The 19,801-nt window shown below is 44.9% G+C and overlaps 7 protein-coding genes and 1 long non-coding RNA gene across 12 annotated transcripts; 3 read left to right on the forward strand and 5 right to left on the reverse strand.

The window, feature by feature from the left end:
- The first annotated feature begins 15 nt into the window (after positions 1 to 15).
- LOC111081236 lies at positions 16 to 2,469 on the forward strand. The gene is made up of 3 exons (XM_022377244.2): positions 16 to 108; positions 311 to 478; positions 558 to 2,469. Exons 1-3 carry the CDS (start codon positions 51 to 53, stop codon positions 800 to 802), a joined length of 471 nt encoding a protein of 156 aa, XP_022232936.1. The 5' UTR covers positions 16 to 50; the 3' UTR covers positions 803 to 2,469.
- A 930-nt stretch (positions 2,470 to 3,399) lies between these two features.
- LOC111081234 (zingipain-2) lies at positions 3,400 to 4,583 on the reverse strand. Its single transcript, XM_022377241.2, has 2 exons — positions 4,441 to 4,583; positions 3,400 to 4,372 (listed from the first exon to the last, which is right to left on the reverse strand). Exons 1-2 carry the CDS (start codon positions 4,537 to 4,539, stop codon positions 3,461 to 3,463), a joined length of 1,011 nt encoding a protein of 336 aa, XP_022232933.2. The 5' UTR covers positions 4,540 to 4,583; the 3' UTR covers positions 3,400 to 3,460.
- A 1,003-nt stretch (positions 4,584 to 5,586) lies between these two features.
- Positions 5,587 to 6,639, reverse strand: LOC121404143. 2 transcript variants are annotated; one of them, XR_005967745.1, is made up of 3 exons: positions 6,382 to 6,639; positions 5,986 to 6,308; positions 5,587 to 5,912 (listed from the first exon to the last, which is right to left on the reverse strand). It is a non-coding gene; the product is annotated as an uncharacterized LOC121404143 (long non-coding RNA). The 2 variants fall into 2 exon arrangements; XR_005967744.1 differs by having other exon boundaries at positions 5,587 to 5,915.
- LOC111072640 (procathepsin L) lies at positions 5,777 to 8,361 on the forward strand. 4 transcript variants are annotated; one of them, XM_022364627.2, is made up of 3 exons: positions 5,777 to 5,845; positions 6,832 to 7,163; positions 7,566 to 8,361. In XM_022364627.2, the coding sequence occupies exons 2-3, from the start codon at positions 6,832 to 6,834 to the stop codon at positions 8,293 to 8,295; spliced, it is 1,062 nt and encodes a 353-aa protein (XP_022220319.1). In that variant the 5' UTR covers positions 5,777 to 5,845; the 3' UTR covers positions 8,296 to 8,361. The 4 variants fall into 4 exon arrangements, with proteins under 4 accessions (XP_022220319.1, XP_022220318.1, XP_022220317.1 ...); XM_022364626.2 differs by lacking the exon at positions 5,777 to 5,845 and adding an exon at positions 6,064 to 6,768; XM_022364625.2 differs by lacking the exon at positions 5,777 to 5,845 and adding an exon at positions 6,065 to 6,456 and having other exon boundaries at positions 6,511 to 7,163; positions 7,566 to 8,360.
- Positions 8,362 to 9,029: 668 nt separating this feature from the next.
- Positions 9,030 to 12,937, reverse strand: LOC111072644 (synaptogyrin). Its single transcript, XM_022364632.2, has 5 exons — positions 12,332 to 12,937; positions 11,384 to 11,615; positions 11,168 to 11,307; positions 10,929 to 11,100; positions 9,030 to 10,855 (listed from the first exon to the last, which is right to left on the reverse strand). Exons 1-5 carry the CDS (start codon positions 12,458 to 12,460, stop codon positions 10,800 to 10,802), a joined length of 729 nt encoding a protein of 242 aa, XP_022220324.2. The 5' UTR covers positions 12,461 to 12,937; the 3' UTR covers positions 9,030 to 10,799.
- Positions 12,938 to 13,205: 268 nt separating this feature from the next.
- LOC111072636 lies at positions 13,206 to 17,196 on the forward strand. Its single transcript, XM_022364618.2, has 2 exons — positions 13,206 to 16,663; positions 16,723 to 17,196. The coding sequence occupies exons 1-2, from the start codon at positions 13,261 to 13,263 to the stop codon at positions 16,923 to 16,925; spliced, it is 3,606 nt and encodes a 1,201-aa protein (XP_022220310.2). The 5' UTR covers positions 13,206 to 13,260; the 3' UTR covers positions 16,926 to 17,196.
- LOC111072643 (probable enoyl-CoA hydratase, mitochondrial) lies at positions 17,177 to 18,475 on the reverse strand. The gene is made up of 3 exons (XM_022364631.2): positions 18,318 to 18,475; positions 17,409 to 18,130; positions 17,177 to 17,330 (listed from the first exon to the last, which is right to left on the reverse strand). The coding sequence occupies exons 1-3, from the start codon at positions 18,418 to 18,420 to the stop codon at positions 17,265 to 17,267; spliced, it is 891 nt and encodes a 296-aa protein (XP_022220323.2). The 5' UTR covers positions 18,421 to 18,475; the 3' UTR covers positions 17,177 to 17,264.
- On the reverse strand, positions 18,422 to 19,726 carry LOC121404142 (sortilin-related receptor). Its single transcript, XM_041593163.1, has 2 exons — positions 18,935 to 19,726; positions 18,422 to 18,872 (listed from the first exon to the last, which is right to left on the reverse strand). Exons 1-2 carry the CDS (start codon positions 19,689 to 19,691, stop codon positions 18,694 to 18,696), a joined length of 936 nt encoding a protein of 311 aa, XP_041449097.1. The 5' UTR covers positions 19,692 to 19,726; the 3' UTR covers positions 18,422 to 18,693.
- Positions 19,727 to 19,801: the final 75 nt, after the last annotated feature.

Here is a 19,801-nt window from a genome sequence, read left to right on the forward strand (position 1 = left end):
GACTAAACTCATAAGTAAATAAATAAACGGGAGTGCAGAGTGCAGAGAAAATGTCGCCGTTCATGGAGAAAATGTTGTTGCTGTTAGGCGTGCTCTGCTGCATACAAGGTAAGCGCCACAGTTTATGCAATGCAAAAAGAGGCAACCCTGCCCAGACCGACCGACTGACACACACACACACACGCAATCGCAGAAAGCCCTGACATTTAGCAAACTGTACCTGTACCTGTACCTGCAACTTTATATATGTATTTTTATGTATGTTTATGTATGCTTAACCCACTGTTGCTTTTCCCCTTCCCATCTGCAGTGTCCACTGCCCTGATGTGCTACGATTGTAACAGCGAATTCGATCCTCGCTGCGGCGATCCCTTCGAGCCGTACTCCATTGGCGAGGTCAACTGCAGCAAACAGGAGCCCCTGGAGCATCTCAAGGACAAGTACAAGCCCACCTTGTGCCGCAAAACTGTGCAGAAGAGTGAGTCATGGCGGCCGGCCCCCAAAAACAGCGATCCAATTCAAAATTCAATGTTAATCCTTGTGCATTCCCATCACAGTTTATGGCAAGACCCGCATAGTGCGCGGCTGTGGCTACATTCACGACGAGCGCACCGATGTGGAGTGCGTGCGGCGTTCCGGTACCCACGATGTGGCCGCCATCTATTGCTCCTGCACCAAGGACCTGTGCAACGGTGGCAACTCGCTGACAGCAGCCCCGTGGATGATACTGCCCCTCGCCCTGGCCGCCGGCTGTGCGCTCCTGCTGACCTCCGGGCACACAATAAAAATCCAAAGCTCATAAATTTAGCTGGGATTTAGCGCTTTAACACCTCCAATTTGTATCCTTAATTATTTTCGCCTTACTTTCGATGATTTTCCTTGGCCTGTTTCAGGTCCGGAGTTGATGCTCATTTAGTTGCATAATTTAATTTAATTTAATTGAATGTGTTCGTAAGTGTAAAAGAACTAACAATAAAGTGAAATTTAACTTATGGTCACGCATGATAAAAACAGCAAAAACAAAAACAAAATAAGAGCATAACCGACAAACAAAAAAAAAAAACAAAAGCAGTTATTGGGGGCAGTAATACAAGAATCCACATTTTTCCCTTATTATTATGTTCGAAATTGAAAACAAAATACAGAGAAACTGCCAGTAAATGTCTCCGCCTGAAAATTTGCAAAACTTTAATCCAGAATAAAACTTGACAATGCAAAAACTATAATTAATCAAAATGATTTCCAAGTTTTACTCACACATTTTGTTGGGGCAAAACATCTCAAGAGCCCAACACGAGAAGAAACCCAAAACAAAAATATAAAAAAAATGTATAATTTAACACCCACGAAAGAATAGGGTAACCCTAGAAGGAAACCCCTTCCCTTCGTAAAACCTATGCAAAAAACAAAACAAAAAAAACAAAATAAAAACGAAAGCAAACCAATTGAGAAAATCTATAGAGCATAGTATTTGCAATAATTAGGATTCCGAAACTCATAAGAAACCAGAAAAAATGATTTATATGTAATAACTCAAGACAAAGTATAGGAAGGAAAATTAATAAATATATATGTGTACATACATATATATACATACATACAATACATACATTAAATAGAGGAAATGGGAAAACTATTTACAAAACCAACAACCAGAGAATCCATAAAGTTGGAAACTAAATTATTAAATCATATTTTGTCCATTTTAAGCTTCATACAAAACCAAAACCAAAATAGAAAACTAACGAATAAATCTTCCTAAAATTTGTCCGAAGACAAAACTCATTAAAACATTATGTCCTATGCGGTATAATTTCTATCATCGTCATTGATCCGATCCGGCAAGCCGCCTCCCCCCAAAAAGACACACACACACACACAGATACAGAAAACACCAACAGATAAAGTACAGTCAACACAAAAGCGGTAGCAATAAAAAGAACAAAATGGAAGGAAAACACTAGCCAACACACATTTGAATGCATGGGAGCCGTTGAGAACACATCATTTTGTGTAGGAAAAAGCAAAAAAACAAAAAAAAACTTAATTATATTTATATATCATCGTATACATACAAGAAATTGCATAAAATATATAACATTATATTTATTTAGTTAAATATTATTAAGAATTATACGGAAAGCTAATAAAACTACAAACCGAAAAAAAAAAAACAAAAAATGAGAAAATCGTGAGCATATGTAGATAAACTTAACTAATTTTAATTTATAAACAAACAAAAAACCAAAGACAAATAACAAACCACTAGCCGTTGTACCGTAATTAAAGAAAAGAAAAAATAGATGGAAGGAAACCCAGAGAATAAACAGAAAACTAAACACAATTCTCCAACAAGTTGAATAATCTCAGACACGAATATTATTTAGATTCCACATTCTCAGAGCTCCATTTTATTCGTTTTCTCACTGCAATCCATGACAGGGCAGGTCTTATAAATTTGAAACAAAATGAACAGAATAAAAAATAGAAAAAAAAAACACAAAATAAAACGTTTGAAAAACTCCAAAACGCATTTGAGCACATTCACAAAGAAAACAAAAACAAAAAAAACCAAAAACACGCTGAAATTGATAATACTCGTAATATAAAAAACGAAAAACGATAATGAAATAATACGAAGTTGGCAGCGTGAATCATATCATTGAGCTTTGCTTTACCAGACACGGAGGCGGAAAGAGATTCTAAACTAACATTTAAACTAAATGGAATATATGGAAGAACACAACAGATACTTCAAATTATTATATGCAATTGAGATGTAATAATAATAAAACGAGTAATAATAACACCACAAAACGTTTGCAAAACAAGTTACTGCAACTTAAGGAAGAAAAAAAAAACAAAAACAAAAAACAAAAAAGAAGATATATCTACATACATAAATCCCCAAAATTAAAATTTCGACAAGTCCAGCAAAAAACAAAAAATCAAAGAACACACACCAACAAAAATATGCTTTTTGCTGCGTTTCCTGATTTGAATCTTCTATATATATACATACACACACACACACACACACACACACATATATACCAGCAATATATAAAATGATTCCATTTCCATTTGTTTCGTAAGTTTTTTGAAGAGCAACCAGCACACAAAATGGAAATACAACATACATACATATTATGCAAACAGAAATATAACAGATACAAAACCAAGGCATTAATGAAAAATCGAACAACATCCACACATACATATGTATGAGAAAGAATAAAGCAAAAAATTATGTGAACTTGTTAATTTTTAGCATTTAAGTCTGTAAAGCTCCGCTTGTAGATGAAAAATCAATAAATAAACTAAATACAAATGGGGAAATCGAATAAAGCGAAATCGGATTCAAATGTTGCAAACTTTCACAAATACCTTTGATACACTCGTATTCTTTTTGGTTATTACTCGTAAATTAAATTTTATTTCGTTCCCCACCCCCACAACATTACGAGTTAGGGAAAATTGCATTTTTAGTGATCGGCTGGCTGGCGCTACGCACAATCCTGATGTAGCCCTGCTCGCCCCATCCCGTGCCGAAAGAGTTGAGGCACCTCCAGTAGTTCAGATTGGTATCGGCATCGAAGCCGTAGCCCACCACCACCAGAAACTGAGAGCTGGCAGCCTTGGCGGCCTTGGTGGGCGGCTGATAGACACCGCTCGAATACTGCATGAAGCCAAAGGTCGCCGGATTGTACTCGACCACAACGGGTATGTCATTGGACACATAACGCATGAGTGCGGTATCATCGCCATCGGGCACTACCGAGTAGCTGGTCAGTTGGACGCCCACTGCCACCGATGGGGGCGGCTGGCACATTCCCTGCTGCTTGAGGCTAATGTTGTTTGGATAGTCCACGGTTGGATACAGCAGCGAGTACTGGGTGAGATAGTCGAAGGCCGATTGCGGTACCTGTGTGCTGCAGCCTACGCCCATTCCGGCGCAGTCGATTAGCTGCTGAGCGGACAGCGATTGCGGCATTGTGCTTACAGTCCCAACTGCATTCATAATCTCCACAGCCTTGGCCGCGGCATAGGCCCAACTGCTGCTGCAGTTCACGCCCTGGTCCTCCACCGTAACGGTAATGCCCAGATCCGTGAGGATGTCATACTCGACAGCCGCCGGCTGCGTGGCCACAGGAGGCACGGCATTCGAAACGGTTGGATAGACGGCCTTGGGCAACAGCGCAGCAAACTGGACCAGGCGTATGTCCGAGAATTGGTTCACCGCCTCGCGGTAGGTGGTGATGTTCCTGTCCGCCTGCGCATTGTGCTGATTCACTTGGTTCCGGTTATAGATGAAGTAATAGTTGGCAAAGGAGTTGGCCGATGTGGTCAGATAGGTCTTTCCGTACTTAGTCTGGGAATACAATTTTTGGTCTGATTGGGAGTGGATGGAAACGTCAATGGGGAGGGGGGTTAACCTACCTTATAGGCCTCGAAATCGGTTAAATCCTGGCCGTGATTGAAAGCCCATCCACCGCCGACGACGACGAGCAGAACAAAACAGAGCACCAACTTGTGCATGACGAATACCGAGATAGATACTGATAGATACTGATGCCCAAAAGAACCACTCGATGGGTCTTATATACGGTGGATATTGTCGGCGGTTAACTCTCCTTCTCCTTCCCTTTTCTGATTGCAAACGCAAATACAATAGAAGTCACTTTCGCAAGAAAAGTGCAAATACTAGATTTCTATGCGCCTGCCTGCCCCATTCCGAATAGCCTCGAATTCGCACTTGGCCCCACCACCAGATAGAAGTAGAAGAAGTCTTCACTCCACTCGCAACGTGACGATAAGCCCCGTTAGAGAGCTGCAAGAAGAGTCTCCGTCCCCGTTCCCGTTCCCGTCCCCGTCCTGGGTGCGGCGTAGTGCTATTTACCCAATAAACTTGTCAAATGAGCCTCGTTCCGTTTCGATTCGCCGGATTCTCGTATCTTTGTTAATTTGAAAACCCCACTGGCCTGGTTTTCAGCCGGGCATCGCATCGTAAAAGCAGCTCTAATCACGCCACGCCCCATTTGGGGGCTTCTCACTCTCTTTATGGCAGCAGCAGGCATGAATAATCACATTCATATTCGTGGGCCTCATACTCGTAGGCCTCATAAATATTGCAACATTTTATATGATTGTTTTGTTGTCTGTTTGTTGTCTAAATTGTTGAATTATGCAATTCACAATTATTAGTGAGCGGAATTAGAAGATAAACAGGAACCCCGGGGGAGGCGTATAATATAATATAAGTAGGCTATGCTATGGTATGGTAGGGTTTGTGTGTTTCCCACTCAAGTCAATGAACTTTTCACGCATCATAGCTTAGCAAACGGACCAATAACCTGTTAAATAGGAATCCAAATGGAATCAAATTTGGATGAATGAATGAAGCTGAATTCGCTTGTATTTTCATTATTTAGCTATCATTTGTTGGAGTATTTAAATGCATATATAACATTAATCTAAATTTCAATTAGGACTCGACATTTATTTACTTATAATATATATTTTAGTATTTTTAAAATATCTGTACTCTTTATTTAATATAAACTATAGCCGCTGGCAATGGCACAAACCACCAGATACACCTTTACATCATGTTAATTGTTCATGTTCGAAAAGTTTTCATAGTTTGTAAAGACATCTGGTTTTGGTCCAAGCCAAGTATGGGATTGGAGGGGTTTCCCCCCCTCCAACTATATAAAACCTAAGCCCCATCATCGAGCTCCGCTTATAACCTGAGCGGTGTCCGAGTCGGCAGCATCTTCGACTAAGATTTGTGAACGCGGAAGAGATACACCCGAGTATCCATCGCCCAAATACATTGTAAAAGGTGATTAAGCTGCGTCTTCAGTTCGTTCGTTCAGACGTGCAGACGTGTGTGTTCAGTGCCTGCCGCCCTGCTGTGAAGCATAATTGTAAAACAAAACAAAAAAGTGGACAAGCGAAGTGCAATTGCAATTAGGGACTTACATGTGGTCAGAGATCGAATGGGGTTCCCGCAACCTATCTACATATATTCGTGTATTCGATGCCTTTCACCCGATCCCAGCATGCGACGCGAATATACGTATATATATATCTGTGAATATTTACGGCATCGAAAGTGAAATTTTGGTTTGACTGTAATCTAGATTCGGCCACACATCCAAAAGAAACCACAGAGCCCCGCTTGATCAATATGTAAATCATATCCAAATGGGATTATTCAACCTTTAATGATATGTCATCCATCACGAAATTGGCCAATCGCATGTCGAACACAAACTCAAAGCAAACAACGAACATCGAATGCTCTCCAATTAAGAGCGATAGATCATGTGGCAAAAGAGCTGAAGTTACGGAATGTTAATGTCATTCATTAATTACCTGTTTTTTTTTTCGGCGACAGATGGAGCATAAAAGATGTTACGGATTGTTACGGAATCAATCTTCAGCCACTAAGTGAAACTATAAGAATTGTATAATTGTGAAATGATTTTCTAATACTTTTAATAGTTTCTCTGTTCATTTAAATATGGAAATATGCTGGCAGTATATTTTGTGATTTTAACGAGGCTCACTTTATTTATCATTAATTAATACTCGTGGAGAAAAGTGCTTTCAACATCCGCAACAACAAGTTCATTAAATATTCGTCAGGCCTTAACCCACATGGGAACGATCCGTATGGGAATGAACCGTGAATATTCGCGGGTGATGAATGTTGACACCTGGCTATCTATCGCTATCGTGGAGTTTCGATGGCAGAAGAAGGGGAGAGCCACACGCCATTACCTAATACCCCAACACTTTCCATTTTTATTTCCATCTTTGCAGATGTTGAAGTGTCCATCCATGTGGCTGCAGCTGGTCTTGGGCTGGGTCTGCCTGGGTGCCGTGTCATTGCAGTCACTCCAGTCGTTTCCCAAACTCTGCGACGTGCATAACTTTGATGAGTACTTGAGACAAACGGGCAAGAATTACGCGGACGAGGGCGAGCGAGCGTATCGCGAGAGTATCTTTGCGGCCAAGAAGTCCGTCATCGATCTGAGCAACAAGAATGCGGATAGTGGATATTCTGGCTACCGCCTGAGTCTCAATCCGCTGGCCGATATGACAAAGAAGGAGATTGCCACGCTTCTGGGCTCGAAGGTCTCCGAAAGGGGCGAGTAAGTAGAACACATAAGTAATGACGCAATCGACGCAAACCCATAAAAGGGGGGAGTCCATCGCTTGAATAATTAGCACCCATCTCATAAATTTTGAACTGGTTTGCTCTGCCTATTCCATGAAATATGAGTAGCACGAGGAGCAGCATTTATGTTTCCGAGGCACTAGTTCAGAGGTCTGAATGAATGAAATCTGTTTTGGTATTTCCAAAATTATATTTGTCATTGTTTTCGCTTATCAAAAGCCAAACAGTCATACATTTTTGGGTTTTTGCTAAGTGGGGAAAAAGATAATCAGAATATTTGATTTGCACTGGTATTCCCTTTGAATTGAATGTTTATTTGAATACTTTGAATACTTTTCTGGCTGTTACTTATTCAGTTCACTCCAATTGCATTCAGGAAATACACCAACGGCCACATCAACTTCTTGACTGCACCCAATCCGTCCGGGGCCAATCTGCCTGAATCCTTTGATTGGCGCGAAAAGGGTGGCGTAACGCCGCCCGGATTCCAGGGCGTTGGTTGCGGCTCCTGCTGGTCGTTCGCCACAACGGGCGCCCTCGAAGGTCATCTGTTCCGGCGCACAGGTGTGCTGGCCTCGCTGTCCCAGCAGAATCTGGTGGACTGTGCCGATGACTACGGCAACATGGGCTGTGACGGTGGCTTCCAGGAGTACGGCTTCGAGTACATACGCGATCACGGCATCACACTAGCCAACAAATATCCGTACACACAGTTCGAGATGCAGTGCAGGCAGAACGAGACGGCGGGCCAGCCGCCCAGGGAGAGCATCGTGAAGATTCGCGACTATGCCACAATCACCCCAGGCGACGAGCAGAAAATGAAGGAGGTGGTGGCCACACTGGGCCCGTTGGCCTGCTCCATGAACGCAGCTCCCATCTCGTTCGAGCAGTACCACGGCGGCATCTATGCGGATGAGGAGTGCAATCAGGATGAGGTGAATCACTCCGTTGTCGTCGTCGGCTATGGATCCGAGGGCGGGCGCGACTATTGGATCATCAAGAACTCGTACTCGCAGAACTGGGGCGAGGGCGGCTTCATGCGAATCTTGCGCAATGCCGGAGGCTTCTGCGGCATCGCCAGCGAGTGCAGTTATCCCATTCTATAATAGAAACACATAAGTCTGTATATTTAGTTAGTCAATTAAACAATCAATAAATTTACGAACTGAAAATTGTACCCAAACTGGCATTGAAACGTCCCTCCCATATGAGAGATAATCGCTATATCGCTATATTTTGTTGTGTATTGCAGAGTGCACTCTCCAAGGCTACATTCGCTTTAATTTGCATATTCAAAGAGAGAGAGTCTCTTCCAGATTCAGTAAAATTCTGAGGAATCATGACTGTGCTCCGGGCGGCCCCCCGTGCCTCCTCCCGGCCGGCCCCCGCCCCCCCTGGTGGGCTGCGCTGGGCCTCCCCCGCGTGCCCGGCCCCGCCCACAAGGTGCCACTTCTACGGCCTTCCCATTGGGCAAATCCACATGGAAAGGCAGCACAAAGCGCAGGGGAAATGTCGGCTGACTGGAGAATTCTGGTGGTTCTGATAACAGTTCCTGGAAATTTGTTTTGGAATTTTGATGAATTTGTTTTATTTCATTCGTAGGTTGACTTTGAGCCCAACTATCCCACTGAAATTGAGACGGAGAAGCGGCGCAATGTGTTCTGCGACAACTGGCGATCGATCAAGAAGCACAATAAACTTTTCGAACTGGGATTGGAATCCTACGATTTGGGCATTAATCAGTTTAGCGATCTGACGTTTGAGGAATGGCTGATAAAGCAAACGCCGAGGATATTTAGGGATGTTCCATTTTTTTAATAGTTCGCATTAAATGATTGCAAAATGATTTGCGTATAGTTTTTAAAAATATTTATATTTATTTGGGGGGAGGGGGATCCTAGTTAAGAGGATAGGTTTTTTGTTGGAGGATTAACTCTGATACAATATTGTTCACAAGTGTTGGATGGGAGGGGGGGAGAGAGAGGGGGTTTTTAGTTCCTCTGGCGGTTTGTTTGTGTGTTTCTCTTTATATATTTTTGGTTTTTGTATTTTTTGTTTTGTTTTGTTAAATACGAATATGAGTAATACATACGATAATTTTTGTTTTGTTTATTTCTATCATTTGAACGCACACAAATTCTACATGAATAATTTATATATATATACGAGTATATATGTCTGTATGTATATATGTGTGTATAATTATATATGTATAGTATAGTATATGTATGTATACATATTTACTGAGATTTCCTTTTGCTTGTGTTGCATTAACTTTCGCCTTACAAATACAATACATAAATATATATAATATAATACATATACATATGTATGTAGATATAGTAAGTATGTATGTGGTTTTAGTTTAACAAATACTTGTAGTTGTAGTTTATTGCAAGTTGCATTAACTGAACAGCTATGTAATGTAATCAATATGCTTACGTTCTCCGACACATCACATATGTATGTATGCGTCGATATATAATATAGACAAGTTACATTATTTATGTATATGTGGCATGCATTAAGGTTTAGTTACTATACAAATCGTTGGTTAGGGCACAAGCTCTGCATTAAAGCGACTCGCGACTCTAACATTTTTTGCTTTATTCCTCCCGTTATGATGCTTTTCTAGTAACAATTCTACATTGTTTTTTTTTTTAGTTTAGAATTTACATTTGTGTTTGGCGCTAATTTAATAGGTATTTTGCATTTCTAACCAAGCGACGCGACGCGACGTGACATCTCGGCCCCCTGCCCCTGGCCCTGGCCCTGGCCCTAAGACTGACTACTACAATACGAGTATGTACCATAAGTACTTCTCAGATGGCTATTGGATATGTGATTTGAGCAGTTCTTCTCTTCTCTTCCACCTCTTCTTCACGTTTATTGCTGTCTCTCTTTGATGTGGATGCGCGTTGTGTGTCTGTGTATGTGTGTGTGTAAATTTATCTAAAAAAAACCCCAAGCCATCCATTTAGCTGAGGATATACGAGCTGCTGTGGCTGTTGTGGCTGCGGCTGTGGGAAAGGGACCAGGACCTGGGCACAACTAAATAATCGTAATACATATGTACGTTTCGAGTACATGTAAATACTAAATAACGAACAACGTTGAAAGCATATCCGAGTGTTCCTAAAGGGATATATACGACAATAACTGTATATAGCAACAAATTCGCACTACAAAAAACTGCACACTCAACTTAGGGGGCTAGCTTATAAGTTATCATCATTTCAAGTTATCTCTTATTATTCAGATATACATAAATGTATAAATGTATAAATATGCTTTCATATATTCTCCTCTTTCTTGTGGCCAAAGCAAATGTTGCTGTTGATGCTGCTGCTGTTGCTGTTGCTGCTGCTTCTGTTGCTGCTGTAATTTGTAGTATTTACTTTGTATCGTTATTGTTTCTGTTACTGATTTTATATGTTCGTCATCGGTGTATTTGGTAAAAGCCAAACGCTTTGTGTGTTTGCTAGTAGTCGTGTAAAACATTTGCCATCTCGCACTACAAACCAAAAACCGAAGTACATACATAGAAATTGTGTGCACAACGGAGGAGGAGGAGGCAGGAGGCAGGAGAAGGAGCAGTTGTGGAAATTCCTTAATAGGTGGGCTGCTGGTACTCCATGCCAGCCTGTTGCTGTGGCTCCACGCCGCCTGTAAATGGGCCCAAAAAAATAAGTGAATGAAGCGTATTTGGATTATGAATAATCGAATTCAATTGACTCACCCTGCTGTCCCTGGCCGAAGGGCGAGGCGCTGTATTGATCGTTGTCATTGTCCATGGCATAGCCGTATGCCTGCTGGTGCACCACATTAGCGGGGTCTGTCTCGAAGGCGGAGGTGAACTCATCGCCGGCTCCAATCAGGAATCGTTTGTAGGCCATCAGGGCGCACAGAGCCTAAACAATAGAGAGGAATATTACATAATGCCATCGATATACGAATGCACCGATTGCAGGGACCCACCCAAGTGGCAATCGAGAAGAGGCAGAACCAAATGGCCGTCTTCATGCTGCCTTCTCCAATGCCGAGCGGTGGTGGCGGCGACGAGCTCCACTGGGACCACAAATACAAGAACGCCACAAAGTACATGAAGGTCCACAAAGCTGCAGAAGATAATCAAATGAAAATGGCACTGAATTGGGTGGGAATTTCGATAGGATTTATATAGGGATCCCTTACCGGAGAAGCCCAAGTCGGCCATGACATAGCGCTTTCTGCTCTTCACCGACGACATCCGCTCGAACAGGAACTCGCCGCCCATGAAGCCCATGGAGGCCAAAAAACCGAATACGCCCACCATGTTGCCATACTTGCAGGCCAGGCCATCGCCATTGTAGAGGCAGTACTCCTTGCCCTCCTTCTCCGCCCAGCCCTCGGAGGAAATGCAGCCAAAGACCACCACTGAAAAGAGCTGCAGAATGGAAATTCCAAGAGGTTTAACAGATGCATATACCATAGCACTTTATCATCGACAATATATCATATATCTAATATCTATATATGGGTCACTCCCGTCTGCCATCTCCCATCTCCGGCCCACTCTGGCATCGATTTCCATAAGCAGGTGCAACAAACGAAAAGTTCAAGTACACAGTACAAATACAGACATACATTGTAGACGGAGGGGAAGAAGTGCGGACAGACTTATGTTTGTGACCCAATTTGCGCTGAAGGCCAAGTTTAGTTTGTTTGGCCAGGAGCAGGCCTTGGGAAATGGTGCCATTGCGGTGTTGTGTTGGGATGGGTGGGTGGGGGGTTTACTATGTGCAAATATTACGTACACTTAAATGAAGAGCAAACTATCACTGGCCTCGGTTCCCCCCGCTCTAGTTCTGTTTGCTCGACACGTATGTCCATCAAGTCAGGGTTATTAAAAAGTTATGCCTTGGGGGACCGTTTGTGGCATTTAATTATAAACTTTTTATGTGCGTGAGAGCTTTTATGACCATCCTGCAGCTGATCCAATAAGCCTCCCTCCCCCTCAATGTGTCAGCCAGTACGCCACTGACAGTACCTCACACATAAACAAATCGGACCATCCACACGGACGGTGTGGAATGCGTGTGTGTGTGTGGGAGGTGGGGATACTCGCAATCCTAGCAATTCCCAGCACCACTTGAAACTTACCCAGCAGAGCGCCCTGATGACAACTTGGGGCTTCATGGCGAACGTGAGTGGATCGAAGGCTCCGCCCGCCTTGCCGCCCCCATAGGCGCCGCCATTATTAATGCTGAGTATCTGGTTGAGCATGTCCATGCTTGCGGCCTTTGGTATTCCCTATTTCCCACTGATGATGATGATTATGATGATGTTGGTGACGGCTCTTCAGTGGCTCTCTGGTTGGCTTTTCACGGCCTGTTGTGAAAAATCGAATGCAGCCAAGGGCAAAGCGCGGGCGTCTCAGCCGTTTGTATGTATACACGGAACGCGGAGATGTCTGTGTGTGTCGTATATCTCTCGCTATAATGGATTACAACACATCCGATGCGGACCACATAAAGATTGAGAGATACTTGAAAAATGTCCTTTGCCTTCCCACGCACACTCTTTTCTTTTTTGTAAATCTCTTCACACACACACAGCCTGTCCTTTGGGGGCGCGCACAAAATTATCGCTTTATTTGCATTTTCTTACTGCATAATTAATGAACAAATTTCAAGGGCCAGATTTTCACTTTTACTTTTTTGCCTAGCTTGTCTTTTCTCTCAACGGTATGTCAACGCGCAGGACAGGACCGTTTGTGCCTCCAATTGGGAATATACCGGTTCAAATATACCGAAATACTGAAATTAACATTTCACTACAGCAGCAATGTCTGTTAAATTTAACATTTAACATAGTTTGCTGTTAAGTGTGCGTAGAGACAGTGTTGTTAAGTGCCTGACACAGTCCGTCGATATAACGGAAAAAACAAATTGATTTTGGTTTAAAATTCGCGGCTGCAACTTTTATTCATAATCAAAATCTATTCAACCTACTCAGAGAATTTTTAATCAAACTGCATTGATTTGTTTATTTACCGTAAATTTGTTGTAGTTAGGAAAGTTCTTTTTGAAATGGATCGCTTTAGAAAGGTGCCAAAATGCTGTACTAACTCATTGCGGCCATGTCTTACGCACAAATCCAAGTGGAAGCGAAAGTCAAACGCGATCACAGACGTCAACCCACAGGAATTGTCCGTTCCCATGTTGCTGGACAGAGAATGCCTGCGCCAAGTGATTGCCACCTACATGGACAAGCTGTCGAAAAATCATCCACAGGCAACAATGGGCTGTGGCACACCTTCCCCATGCTTTCAGAAGGTGTTTTCTATGCTTTGGTATTTGGACAGCTTCTTTGACGATATAAAGCACTGCTTTGTCGAGGCCGGAGCACAGATGGGTCCAGATGCAGAGGCGTACGCAGCTTGCTGCAAGAGCAGAAAAAAGATTGCAATCAAAGAGCATAAAGAGCCCTCGATAGGCCAAAAGCGCGAACGCCGGCCATTCCATGCTGAAGCAGAGGCAGACGAAAAGGAGCTGATAGAACAGCAGGACAGTGGGCAGAGAGATACGAGAAACCCTGCTAAACACAAGTGGCGCCTCGACCACGAGCAAAGGCTGAATGATAAGGCAAAGGAAAGGGAGCTGAGAGATCAGGAGGACAAGGGGCACAGAGATACTAGAAACCGCGACCGTCGTCCATTCCATGCTGAAGCAGAGGCAGACGAAAAGGAGCTGATAGAACAGCAGGACAGTGGGCAGAGAGATACGAGAAACCCTGCTAAACACAAGTGGCGCCTCGACCACGAGCAAAGGCTGAATGATAAGGCAAAGGAAAGGGAGCTGAGAGATCAGGAGGACAAGGGGCACAGAGATACTAGAAACCGCGACCGTCGTCCATTCCCTGCTAAGCCAAAGTGGCGCCTCGAGTACGAGCAAAGGCTAAAAGATGAGGCCGAGGAAGAGGCAAAGGAAAAGGAGCTGAGAGATCAGGAGGACAGTGGGCAGAGAGATACGAGAAAAGACAAAGCACAGTCTGAACTTCGACGAAGACAGCAATTGAAGCGAGCATCAAGAGCCGCGAAAGGAATCCATGATTCTGGCCCTTATCATGATCCAACTCCCGAGAAGCCGCCAATGCAAGAGGAGCCGGAAGTGAACCAAGAGGAAAAGCAATCACATGAAAAGACCTTGATGAAATCCTTTCCCCGAAACAAATCGACTGCCTCGATACATACGCCCTTTGGACACTACATGGAGGATACAGTCAAAGAGGATTCGCATCGACCCACTGATCTCTTCGATAAGATGCTTAAAAGTGCAGCTGCCGTGGTGCCAGAGCACCATCCCAGCCTCAAGAGCACCCACACGTTGATCACCTCCAAGGATGTGGCAAAACTCAAGGGGCATCGAAAACCAGATTTGTCACAGAAGAGACACAAAGCCTACGAAACTCCACAGAGTGAAGACACAAAGATGCCGCACCAGAGGACGTCGTACACAAAACCATTACGGGAAATGCTGCAGGGCCAGGCCGTTACCGAGAGGACTCCTTTGCTAAGCAGTTCGCACCGGATGCTGTTGGGGAAGAAAGAGGATTCCAAGAGGAAGCCTACGACTGGCAGTCAGCGTCAGAAAAGATCTAGAGATAGGTCTAAAAATGAACAGGACTCCAAGAGGAAGCGAATTACTGGCAGTCAGCGTCTAGCAGGACTCAAGAAAGGCGCTACAGGTAGCTCCAAAAATAAACAGGACCTAAACAAAATATCTGAAGATAGTGCCAGGCATGAAGAGGACTCCCAGGGGAAGGGTACAACTGGCAGTCGGGGTCAGGAAGGACCAGACTCCAATATAAGATCTAAGGATAGCACCAAGAATGAACTGGGAACACGTGAGGGAAGGGACAGTTTTGATAGCTTTGCCAGCGTCAATCTGGAGACCTTCCTCAAGGAAAGAGAGAAATCCCAAGCCGAACTGACGAGGTCCCTCAATAACCGAGGGAAGAAAGTCAACATAATAGCGCCAAAATTTTCGAAAACCTTTGGGAAAATGCTAACTGGAAAATCAGCTGCCATACCAGAGCTCCACCCGGCCCTGAAGAGCTTCCACAAAATACCCACAGCCGTTGATCAAGAGCCGCCAGCACACAAGCGAGCACATGGCTCGAAGCGTGGAAAGGTCATTTCAGGAATACCCGCACACTTGCTCTCCGAAAAGAGAAACGTCTTCAAAGGTCAACGACGACCCATGGAGGCAAGTTCGAATGTGCCCAGCAGATATGTACGCTCCTCAATCGGCTCAATCGCCTCGATACTAAAAGCGCCAACGGAATTTGAGGAGGAACCCCTTGAAATCAAAGCGGAGTCCGACAACAAGACCTTGTATAAAACCAACAGACAGAAATTCAAATCTTCGGGGAATATCGCACGTCTGGGTAAGCATAGGTTAGCTGACTACCAGCCGGATGAATTCGTGCCCTACAGCTCCCAAATTGAACATGGTACAAGCTCGGATATCTTTCGTCATTTATTGCTTGGTGAAGGGGCACCCCTTCCGAAAGAGAAAATTGCTTATAAAAACCAACAAATGAAAAAGTTTACGTTTTACATCAAGGGCTCGAGACCGGATCGAAAAATAATGAGGAGAGAGGGCTCGAAGCACTCCATTGGCTACCTGTCGCCCACGAGAAGCCTCCTTAGCCGTGCCAGTTGGCTGAGCAAGAAGAGCATACACAGTAGGAACTCAAAAGGATCAGTGATCAGCATAATGGATATGGCCAAGGCCGAACTGCCCGATCAGATAGATACAATTAAAGAAGATACGTTCGATGAGTTCGAATTTATGTTCCGAAACATGCCAGACCCATTCCTTACCGACAACGACCAAAAGTCCGACGCTACCTCACCCTCGGCAATACTCTCAGGTCCCACATCCAGGCGACACAGTAAAACTGTGCACCGCACAGAAAACACCAAAGAGGAGCGCGCCGCACTGGAGGCGAAAATCAAGATGCTCATGGAGCACTGCGCCATACGGGAGATCTCTCAACCGAAGGTGAAGCGTAACTTTGTGGCCGAGGCCATTGACCGTACCTATGTGCCGCCGCCAAACAAGAAACCCGATCCCATCAAGCCCAAGCCGAGGCCAAGGGATAAGTACCCCACCACTGTGGAGCTACTCAAAGTTCCCCCTACCCCCAACTGGCCAACGTTCGCTGAGAGGCACCGCCAAAAATACCAGGCCGAAATGTCCACAGAGTGGGAATATCCACTGTTGGAGCCTGTACAGCCTGTGAAGATACGTCGCTATTCAGATCGCCCCTCCGATTTCTTGTGTATAGCTAAGCTGCTGGAGCACAAGAAGACTCTCGAAGACCCTCATCCACCTGCAAAGGTGGCTGAGCATGGAGCTGCTGGGGATGGCCAAGCCGTGGATGAAGATCATTACGATTGCAACATCTGCAATCGCCTTGGAAAGTGTACGTATATATTTATATTAATTTTTTTATTTCGGATTCTGCATTCTTATATCGTTTAGATAAACTCGAGCCGGACTCTCCACTGATCAAGAAGTTAAAAGCTCAATCGCGACGTTTCGAACTCCGTGCTTACTACCGCCAAATGAGGCAACGGGAGCTGCAGAAAGGCCTCCGAGTAACTCCTGTAGCTTCCTGTCCAGGCTGTCCTCTGTTTACAGATAGTCTTAGTCATTTGTTAGCAGAGAAAGTGAGCTGCTCCTGAAGGCGATGGAGCGATGGAACAAAAGAAGCATCTCGTGTTCACATGAAACGGTTTGAAAGTGCATCGTTCGCGTGGCAACACCGGCGAATGTAGCGCCTCAGCTTTGGACATATAAATTATATGTTTGAATGGCCAAAGGCAGCCCGGAACTCTGGCTGCCAGGTGGGAGTATATCATCTAGTACCTCACCTGGCAGCCAGATGGCCAGACTGCCTCCGCCATCCATCGAATGTGCACTTCATTTTTACAAATACAAGTTTAAACGTTTTTATTTGCGTACTAATAACACAAGGGATATAAATGCAATGCTGGCTGGGAAGACTTCAAAGACAGTTGAGTTTATTCGTTAGTGAAGTTGGCTGGGCGCTTCTCTGCAAACGCAGTCATGCCCTCCTTGCGATCGGCCTGCGAGTGAAAATAGAAACGATTAGATTACGCAATAGATACGAGTGGTATAAGAGATGTGATGTGATGTCCCCTTACCGTGGAAAACGTGGCGTGGAACGTGCGACGCTCGAATTTCAGACCCTCCTGGAGAGTTGTCTCGTAGGCCGTGTTCACCGACTCCTTGCACAGCTGGACAATCAGGCTCGAGTGTGTGCCAATTTTCTCGGCCAGTTTGATGGCCTCGGCGAGCAGCTGATCGGCTGGAACGACCTTGCTGGCCAGACCGAGCTTCTCGGCCTCCTGGGCACTGATCATGTTGCCAGTGAGGCACATCTCCATCGCCTTGGACTTGCCCACAACGCGAGTGAGTCGCTGGGTGCCGCCAGCTCCGGGAATGGTGCCCAGAGCGATCTCAGGCTGGCCAAACTTGGCCTTGTCACCGGCATAGATTATGTCACACATCATGGCTAGCTCACAGCCACCACCGAGGGCGTAGCCATTCACAGCAGCAATGATGGGCTTCTGGGTGCGGGCCACCTCAACCCAGTCATTGAGGAAGTTTCCTTGAATGCACTGCGAGTAGGTGTTGCCCACCATCTCCTTGATGTCGGCGCCGGCGGCGAAGGCTTTCTCACTGCCAGTCAGCACAATGGCGGCGATGTTCTTGTCCTTGGTAAACTCCTGCAGGGCGGTGGAGATTTCCTTCATGAGTCCGTTGCAGAGGGCATTCAGAGCCTTGGGACGGTTCAATGTGATCACGGCCACATTTTTCTTCTCACCCGTCACATCGGTCTTAATGAACTCCCAGTTGTTGGCCGCTGCGGAGCGAAAGAGATGGCCTTATGAGGTGATCTGATTACGCAACAAAGAATGTTTGAGACCGGCAATGGGAAAAAACCCGATAATTTGCCATTGCCGGAAAAAGTGGAATGGAACTGGAATGATCCCTAGTTGATGTCTGTTCGTTGCAGTCGTGGACTTTGATCCCATGCACTTGATACTTACTGGAAGCGCTGCGGGTGAATCTGGTGGCCACCTGTGGCTGTCTGGCGGCTGCCTGGAGCACGTTGTGTGCGCGAGAAGCGAAGATTTTAGCAATGTTGGCCATGTTGAGGGAAACTGTCGCCGGCTGCAAAAGCAATTCGTTATCTAATGATGCCGGAATCAAGTTTGGACCTATGATGATGCTTACAATTGAGGCACTGGAACAATAATGTGGAGCTGGGGGCGCGGCGCGAGATAAACATGATTCTTGAGGCAAAATAACGTCGTCTTGCAGCACTAAAGCTGCACTCGCTTTGCAACACTAAACGGTTGCTCTTTAAATTTGTTTTAATACTTTAGTTTTAATGGTAGTTTAAATTACAATAACGAGCTACTCTTAGACCTTGGCTATGTCCGACGGCTTTGGAGGATTGTTTGTGTTTTCTACCAGCCAAATTAGCTCTTCGCGCGGCCTATGGCGGTCGTCCCTGCGCACTTTGTAGATGAGCACCAGCAGGACGACTATCAAGAAGGAGAACATTGCTATGACCAGGCTAAAAACGGGAGATGTGGGAGCTGCAAGTAAGCGATTATAATAATATTAATAAGTATTAGCTTCTGTTCCACCTTCCACTTACTTTCACAGTATGGAAACTGATGCAGCCACATGGGTGCACTGCAGATATTCTCGTGCTCTCCTTTGAGCGAATGATCTGCTGGGCAGTCATAGTGAATCCTTGTGTCGTTGGGTACTTTCGTGCCTGCACGAAGGACAGCATTGCTAGAATGCTTTATTATTAGATTCGCTATCTGGGGCACTACGCACTCGTCGTCTTCCTGGCGTGGAGCAGTCAGGTTTCGCATTGACGTTGTCGATCCCATCAATACGATGTAGTTGTCTGTAGTGGTAGATGAGTTGATGGTTGAGCTGGCCTTAGTCGCGCCTTCGCATAAGGTGTCTAGCTCATCATCCCCATCCAGACAATCCTTTTTGCCATCACAAAGCCCCGAATAAGGTACGCATTGTCCGGATTGGCAGTACATCTCCCAGTTGTCGCAGTTGGCCTGCTGCATCTGTGCCCGGCACAGCCATCCTTCCTCATCGGATCCATCCACACAGTCATGCTGGCCATCGCACACGGCCGTGCTGGCAACACAAGCGCCATAACTGCAGCGGAAACTGTAGCCCGGACACCAGACCTGGCCGCACATCTCAACAGTCTCATCGGAGGCATCCAAACACTGAGCCCTGCCATCGCACAGCTGATCCAGTTGAATGCAATCGCCGCTACCACAGCGATGCTTGCAATTTGTGGTGTTGTTGTACGCTACAGAGATGGCAACGCAGAGGAGAAGCAGCAGCAAAATAAATGGATTACGATGCGCGGTGTTCATTCTAGCTGGCTTTCAATATTGAGACTGCCGATTTCATCTGATATTCAAGGCTATTATGGCGGAATCCCCAAGCATGCTAAATACAAAAAAAACCCGTTTGATGATGATAT

This window comes from Drosophila obscura, unplaced genomic scaffold, assembly GCF_018151105.1.
Source record: "Drosophila obscura isolate BZ-5 IFL unplaced genomic scaffold, ASM1815110v1 contig_186, whole genome shotgun sequence".
In the NCBI taxonomy this organism is placed as follows: Eukaryota; Metazoa; Arthropoda; class Insecta; order Diptera; family Drosophilidae; genus Drosophila; species Drosophila obscura.